General features: G+C 32.3%; 1 protein-coding gene across 1 annotated transcript; it reads right to left on the minus strand.

The window, feature by feature from the left end:
* Nucleotides 1–4670: 4670 nt before the first annotated feature.
* Nucleotides 4671–8323, minus strand: LOC126777594 (gloverin-like). The gene is made up of 5 exons (XM_050500666.1): nucleotides 8287–8323; nucleotides 7784–7872; nucleotides 6815–6935; nucleotides 5304–5495; nucleotides 4671–4896 (listed from the first exon to the last, which is right to left on the minus strand). Exons 2-5 carry the CDS (start codon nucleotides 7864–7866, stop codon nucleotides 4762–4764), a joined length of 531 nt encoding a protein of 176 aa, XP_050356623.1. The 5' UTR covers nucleotides 7867–7872; nucleotides 8287–8323; the 3' UTR covers nucleotides 4671–4761.
* Nucleotides 8324–8669: the final 346 nt, after the last annotated feature.

Raw genomic sequence — 8669 nt, forward strand, 5'->3', positions numbered from 1 at the left:
ATAATCTTAATATGTAATAGTGCGAAAACTTTCATCAAAAATAGTACACCCCGTCTTATTGCCTCTACTGGTCTTGATACAGGAGGTCTGGTTCTATTTCGGTAACTATATTAATTTGTATTTATTTAAGGCTTTAATGTAAATAAAAAGCCTTAACTTGCTTAATATTATGTTTAAAAAGCCATGTCAATCTATTGACTAATTAATAATGCCTCGTATCTCAAAGCCTTTCGGTTAAATCGGGGTTCTTTGTTTGGTTTTTCTGCAATTCCCAACTTTGAATGCGCATGCGCACGCCTTGTGGAAAGTCCTTTTGGCATAATATGTGTTTCCCAAGCGTTGCAATGTATGTTAACTTGTGTATGAATGATTAAATTATAAGTCCAAAACGTTCTATATATAATTTTATTTTTTATACGCGATTATAATATATACATAGAAGATGAAGGAGTAAAATTTGTAAAAGCAAGATTAAATTCAAAGTTAATAAGTATATAAGCAACGAAATTTTTAATTCATTAAAATTTAAGCACAGGAAATAATTTAATATGAAACGACAAAATCACTTATGATGTAAGCTATTATTTTTATATTATTAAGGCTATTTGACCCACATACCTAATGTTCCAATTTCAAATTTGATCTTAAAATGCATTGGTTTTTAAATATTAATGAAATATTCAACGAAGAAGTTAACTAATTTTTAGTAGGTAAAGCATACAAGGTCATCGCTCTTCAATAACCAGAATACTAAACTCACGGTAGAATATCATCCATCCGGTGGAAATTTCGAAGATCAGAACTGAGCGCTTTGCGAACTGTTTTATAAAGCACGCAATTGAGTTGTGGAGTTCATTACCGGTCTACAGACTAAACGCGTTCCAAGCTGGAGTGAAAATGCACTACATAGGTTTGCTCGCTTCCTCATAGACCGCACTATAAAACAATCCACACCATACAAACAATCTTCAAGGCAAGCATGTTCCATCTTAGCCATCAGTACTCACCATCTGATGATCTTGTGGTAATCACAAGCCAATAAATAGCCTTGGATCTAATAGGACACTTTTATATATGCCGTTGGGTCTAATGAGAACGATCGCCTCAGCCGAAATCGGTCAGACGAACAACATCATTATCGCCATTTTTAAATCGTTAACAATAATTCCAAAGAGATCCGCGTTGTTATAACTCAACTATATAAACAATAGAATAATTTAATCATAAAATAAAAATATACAGTAATTTAGTAAATTTTTCATAATAACTACATCTATTTTGTTTTTGACATACTTTCACTATTTCAAATTTTAATCATGATTAGACAGACCGCGCCATCTCACGTACAAATTAATAACTATATAAGGACTATTCGTAATGTGTTCTGTATAAACGCCATCTTGCGGACTTCTGCAAAACCAGATGGAAAACTCGTTGAACATAGTAAAGAGTTTTAAAGATAACTGATAGATGACACTAATCATATATTATCTCTTTATTGTATAATTTATTTTTTTATTTTGTTATTATTAATTTTTTTTTTGTGTTCCACTACTTATTATATTTTTATTAAAAAAACCTTTTATTTGGGACTTATTGTATTAATTTGAATAGTTGTTTTTTCCGTATTCTATTTTTTTAAATATTATATGGCTTTTTTATAAAGCTTGTTTTATATATTTTTTAAAGCGTTTAAATCTGTATTTTTACTAATTTATCTAATACCTAATTCTCGCAAGTCTCCCTAACTCACAAGCGAAGGTATGAGTGGAAACTAATAACAAAATACAGTATAAAATGGCAATGATTATGCTCCAAGCCTTTTCAAGAGCATTTAACCCAGCAGTGAAACATTAATAGGCTGTTAATTTATTCATAAATTACTTGCATACGTAAGCCTTCTTCTTGAATCAATATTTATTGATGATAATTAAATCCCTATGGACTATCTCTTTATTTATAAATGTTTTATGTAAATTAGCTAAGCTATTGATATTTTTTTTTCGAATGGAACTAAAAACAGTGCATCCTGAGCAACTTTGGTGGCGATTCGTTATGCTGTGTCTTCTATCCAATGTCAAGTCAATGATAACAAAAAAGAGAGATCAATGTTTAACAGTAAACAGTAACAGCCTGTGAATGTCCCACTGCTGGGCTAAGGCCTCCTCTCCCTTTTTGAGAAGAAGGAATCAATGTTTAACTGAAGCTAAACAGATGCTAAGTAGCGTTTATAAGTATTACTTACCGTGTAAAGCAAAGCAAGTAGTTGATAAATAAAATTAAGTATGATGTTTACGAGAACTTTAAATGCCATATTTCTACAATCACTTTCTTAAAGCTATCAAGGCGTGTTTTCTTAGAAATTGTTTAAGAAAATATGTAAAAATAATAGAGTACTAGCCTATACCAGGGGTCCAAGCTTCAACGTTCAATGCTGTAAAATTAAGCTGATAGAAGCCAAATATTGAAATATTTTTACTATATAAATACGAGGTAAAGCGCAACTTTTACACTTAAAAAATGTCGCACTTAAATTCGACCCTAAAATTTTACTCTCATCTTTACCGCGGAGGTTTTATTGAGAAGTAATAAAGTCAGAAAACGCTTAATTGAACGGAACCAGTGATAATTTTTTTTTCTCTAATTGCAAAATCTTTACGCTGTTTGCAGTCAAAACATTTGTAATAATCGTGAAAACATTTGTTGAAGATACAACACCCGTGTTATTGCATCAAATATGATTAACTAGTTCATTTTTCGCCAACAGAATCTGGATTGCGATTCAACGTGCAAATGCTGCTAGCATTCTAGCAGCTGCTAGCTGAGTAGCTCAAATATTTCAACTGTAAATTACAAAAATACATAATTAATTTAGAAAATAAATATATGTACATATATATACATTGTTATAACGAGTTTATACATAATACAAATAGTTAATTGGACAAACCCCAAAGCCGAGAAAGTTCTAACTTAAATAATTAAGACCACAAAGATACACTTTGAGAAGTTATTTCATAATACACAACATGTTCTTTGAAATTTTAGCCATAATACCTTAATAGAAATTTTAATACAAGTCAAAGTAGACTTTAATATTACTCGATAGAGTTGATTGTTGAATGATATGGGATCTTATTTTATGATTTAACGAAATCGAGCTTAGCAGCAGAGACTACTGGAGTAATTGTAGAAGTTTTAACCTATCGTCCATTGGAGTTTGTAAAGCGTTATTGTCAAAGTTATGGGCTAATGGAAAATGAAATTTTATTTCGAAGCGCTTATCGCCATTTTGTAAATAATTTAAAGTCATTCTAAAGTATTTATATTATCAACATTAATAGTTTATGATATAAATGTAATAATTACCGTAACAGCCTGTGAATGTCCCACTGCTGGGCTAAAGGCCTCCTCTCCTCTTTTTGAGGAGAAGGTTTGGAGCTTATTCCACCACGCTGCTCCAAGCGGGTTGGTAGAATTCACATGTGGCAGAACTTCAGTGAAATTAGACACATGCAGGTTTCCTCACGATGTTTTCCTTCACCGTAAAGCACGAGATGAATTATAATCACAAATTAAGCACATGAAAATTCAGTGGTGCTTGCCCGGGTTTGAACCCACGAGCATCGGTTAAGATTCACGCGTTCTTACCACAGGGCCTCGGCTTTTTTACAGTTTATGTAATAATTATATTATTATTATTCACAATTTTTCTTTATTAAGTAGTCCTAAAGATATCTTTATAATGTGATCCGGGAGGCAGTGTTGAAAATGATTAAGTCATTTTTTTAATTACAGAGTATATGCGATATAAATGTGATAATATCCCCAACCTAACATTTAAGCAGTTTTATAGTAATCATAATAGTCTGACATGAGAAGAGATTTAAATAAAGTAATGATGATATGATGATTACGGTGATAATGAAACAAATTATAAATTAGACTAAAGTTATGTGGCACTTATGCCATTTTATTTAGCAAGTTGCTTCGTTTTCGTATTTTTTGTCATTTATTTTTCGACATCGGTCTGTCACTATATAATATGTGTTATTTGAAGTTTTAAATTAAACGCAGTAGTTCATACTCAAGTATAAATTATACTAATATTGGAACCCATATTGTGTGGTTAGAAAAGGTTTCGCTGTTTAATAATAGTCGAAAATTAGCTAGGACTGCAGGGCTCTCCCTAGAAATGGAGGCCGCTTCGGCGGCCCAACCGTCGGGGCGTCACGGTAGGATGCCGTAAGCGATCCCGTGATGCCCCCTCAAAAAGATGGAGTGGGTTCCGTTGGTTTTTAGTGGGTATTTAGCGGCGCCTTTAGCGCCGGCGAGACCCACATGTGGGGGAAGTTTTTCCAGCGAAAAAAAAGGACTGTAGGGCTGTTCTATAAGAATAAACTCGAGACTCACCGAAGAAATCGATCGTTAAATGTTAGAAAGTCACATGACTCTAATAATTATAATATTTCAATAATATACACATCAGACGGTTTTCAGCATTTCACGGGTGAGTATTGAAGTGAGTTCTTACAGAATTGCATTGCTGGAACGCTTAATTTTTTTAAAGTATATTATCAACGTAGTCGAAAAGTAAATTCGTCTTGTATTTAAAGAATACTGGTAATATTGTAAATTGTAATCCAAATAAAATTTGATTTCAACATTAATTAAAATTATATCATTTAATATTTAATTACAACAATGACTAGTCCGATATAAGAATGTTACATAACAACAAAAAATCTAAAGTGTTTCTTATCACCAAATGTGTTCAAACTTGGCTGCTAGACCAACGTCAGGCTTGCCATGACCCAAGTCTTGGGAGATAGTTCCTCCAGCTGATACGTGAGTATTTTTGTCTATATTCCAGACTTTAGAAGCAGCAGCTGCAGCCTGTAAAATTATAATGTAAGTTAACTATTTAAAGTTGAAAATGTTATCCAAAATAATGTATTTCTTTTAAAAAGAAATGAATAAGCATATTTAAATATATTGAAATTCGAAAAGACTCAATTTCGAATTCAAAGAATATCTTGAGACATGAAAAACGTTACAAAAACTAAAATGTTACATGCAAGAGTGTCCAACGTTGCATCATATAATAATGCAGTTTAAAAGCTTGGAGTAAATGTACTAACATAAAATAATATTATTCACACTTTGGAATTTTGACCAACTGCTGAAGTAAACAGAAGTGAAGTCTACTCTGAAGACATCTTGGAATAAAATTATTAAATCATTGCGAAGTCATGGCCGGTAGCAAATTTATACATATTTCTCATATTCCTAATAAAACTTACGTTCGTTCCACCACCGATTTGTTTTGTCAGTTTCAAAGTGGCGTCGGCGTTTTTGTTAGCGTTAGTCCAATCTAATTTCCCTCCAAAATAACTGTTGTCGCCGCTTGGGCTCAGAACGCGTGAACCATACGCTTCAGCTTTCAATACACCCCTAGCATCATTGAATATATCTTGCCTGTAACCAGCTTTGCCCTGTAAAAGGTAAATAATGCAAACTTGAAGATTTTTCTAAAGTGGTTTTATCGCAATGATTACATTTGCACCTACAACCATAGACCACTTATGATAATATTATAATAGCTAACGCGTTTTCGTTAACGATATTCAATAACGTAATTATTTCTCTATTAATTCTAATCACACCTTTTTAAAGATTACCAGGGTGCCTATTGCGATTTTCTTTAATTATTCGATAGCGTTGCTGTTAAATTTGTTGATTTGTATGAAATTCCGATTATTGTCATATGACGACACTTTTTTCTTTCCATACAAATTGCAACGTCAACTCTACTATATAAGCAAAATAACTCGCACTATGCACATAGAAAATGTATATAATTGTACTAATTAAAATAATATTCCAATAATTAGTAATAATTTTTTTTTTATAGAATAGGAAGGCGGACGAGCATATGGGCCACCTGATGGTAAGTGGTCACCAAACGCCCTTAGACATTGGCATTGTAAGAAATGTCAACCATCGCTTACATAGCCAATGCGCCACCAACCTTGGGAACTAAGATTTTATGTCCCTTGTGCCTGTAATTACACTGGCTCACTCATCCTTCAAACCGGAACACAACAATAACAAGTACTGCTGTTTTGCCGTAGAATATCTGATGAGTAGGTGGTACCTACCCAGACGAGCTTGCACAAAGCTCTACCACCAGTAGTATATATATTATTCCAAGCTTATATTAAAAGTTATCTAATCAACATAAAATAAATTCAATATTATCTAAAAAAATACTTAATTCAAGTATGCTCTCGCTTTTAAAGTGGTATAATATAGTAATAGCCTGTGGATGTCCCACTGCTGGGCAAAGGCCTCCTCTCCCTTTTTGAGGAGAAGGTTTTGGACCTTATTCCACCACGCTGCTCCAATGCGGATTGGTGGAATACACGTGTGTCAGAATTTCAGTGAAATTAGACACATGCAGGTATTCTCACTGTGTATTCCTTCACTGTCAAGCACGAGATAAATTATAATCACAAATTAAGCACATGAAATTCAGTGGTGCTTACCTGGGTTTGTACCCACGATCATTGGTTAAGATTCACGCGTTCTTACCACTGGGCCATTTCGAATTTTAAAGTGTCATTTTAAAACTAAATTAAAAGTAAATACCCCTACGGTTTGTAATTTCTACCAGAATACACCGGCAAGAAACTCACTCTATAGCTATTTATATGACTGATTTATATTTGAAACAAAAATTTAAACATTATAATCAGGATCAGTTTCAATTCTTGTAAATGTTTGTTAGTTAAAATAATGAAAGTGTACTTACAAAAAGCATATCCTCTGTGTTACCGAGGGTACCAAATATTCTTCCGTCACCGGTTCTCTTGATCCAAGTAACGTCGCGTGGATGACGAGCCGACTTCGCGAGCATGTAATAATCAGGGTATCTGGAGGGAAATCATATATCGATACAAACAATGATTTTGACACTGATTGAAATTATACATCGATATTTCAGTGGCGTGGACATCCAGATAATTATTACTTAGTTTTTAAGTTTATGTAAATTTAAAAGATAGATATGTATTAATTGGTGTACCAGTGGAGCCATTAAGTAATTCTATCTTATTTTATAATTCAAACGTGATGATGGCGCCATAGTCTCGCCGTCATATTTAATATCATGTTAATAAAAAGCACATGCCGTCAAAATGTTTGATTGAAATGTTTTTCTTCTTTGTTTAAAATTTATTAGAATCGAATCAAATAGAATCACTTTATTCAACATATAAACATTAAACTTACTTATTGATAGTCAAATTAGAAACTACCACTATTTCGGAAAGAAATACCCTGACCTGAGAAGAACCGCTGAAAGAAACTCAGAAGAAAAGTCGAAGGATTCTCAGATTTTATATTACAATATTCATAAATAAAATTATTTATTATTTATTAATTCTGCATAAAAATTTATTCATAATTAAATTACTTCGACGGACGTCAGATAATAAAGACAAGTTTTGTTTCATTACATTTCAAATCTGACTTAGATGATTTTTTGTTAAATTATGGTAAAGTAGGAATTATTGTACGGAATTGCTTATAAACGTTGCATAGCCGCTGCTTAGATAAATACTGATTTCGCTCTTTCTGTCATAGATCATTTGCCTTTCGAAAGAAAACAAAGCATTGTTCAACTAATCACTCGCTATGCAACGTTTATAAGACCGATAATATTTTTGAAAATTTTATATCACTTATTGTTTTGTGGAATTTTGATAATTTGATTATTTACCGTTCTTTATAAGAAGGTGGTTGAGACACTTGTGCGCAAGCGCACACCAGTAAGGCGAATCCAAGAATGATTTGTACTTGCATTTTGATCTAAAAAAAGAACAATTTAAACAATTATTATTATAAAAACTTAAGTCTTAAATTACCATTATTTTAATTAATATATATATTATATAAGAAAATCCTTTCAAGTTTCAATAATTTAATGTCTTAGAAATAGGCCTTTTGTTACACGTGAGTAATTAGAGGTAGCAGAATTCATTCCGAAACATTCCTCACGATATTTTCTTTTAGCACAGAACGCTTTAAAAGCACAAAAAACTGAGTAAGTTCAACGCACAGATCATTGAACCCGCGACCTTCGATCAACATCCAAGTGCTATCAACTAGGCCATATAACTTCATAATGTATTATTATGTAAGTTAAATAATATATTTCTCTAATTAGGTATTAACTTTTTTAATGTATTTAAGATATGAATAATTAAAACAAAAATATATTACTTTATATATGATAAGCAGCTAACCTCCTCAAGTTCTGACTATTAATGAATATTAAAATACATTATTCTTTTATTTATATGTAAGTTTGTATCGAGGTTAAGTCCCTATCCACACAGAGTTCATCATATCTGACTCACGCTTTATACATGATAAAAACATAAACAAGATATATAACGTTGGGGGAATTTCAGCTTTAAAGCGATTAGTGACGGCTTTAACGGCGAGGTACAAAATTGTTTCTCTACAAAATGACGCGTGTACAAACACTGCGCGCATTGAAATTTCATATCATGTGAATCTTTTCTCTTTGTCTCTCGTTTGTAATTTATGATTAGGTCGAAAAGGATGAATGATGATGATATTTAGGATTTCATTTCTGTGTT

Source organism: Nymphalis io, chromosome 23, assembly GCF_905147045.1.
Source record: "Nymphalis io chromosome 23, ilAglIoxx1.1, whole genome shotgun sequence".
NCBI lineage: Eukaryota > Metazoa > Arthropoda > Insecta > Lepidoptera > Nymphalidae > Nymphalis > Nymphalis io.

Excerpts from the sequence above, each read along its gene's own strand:
- LOC126777594 (XM_050500666.1), bottom strand. The coding sequence starts at position 7,866 with ATGCAAGTACAAATCATTCTTGGATTCGCCTTACTGGTGTGCGCTTGC. Across the intron at positions 6,936-7,783 it reads CCACCTTCTTATAAAGAACG|ATACCCTGATTATTACATGC; the intron begins GTAAATAATCAA and ends ATTTCCCTCCAG. Across the intron at positions 4,897-5,303 it reads AAATCGGTGGTGGAACGAAC|GCTGCAGCTGCTGCTTCTAA; the intron begins GTAAGTTTTATT and ends ATAATTTTACAG.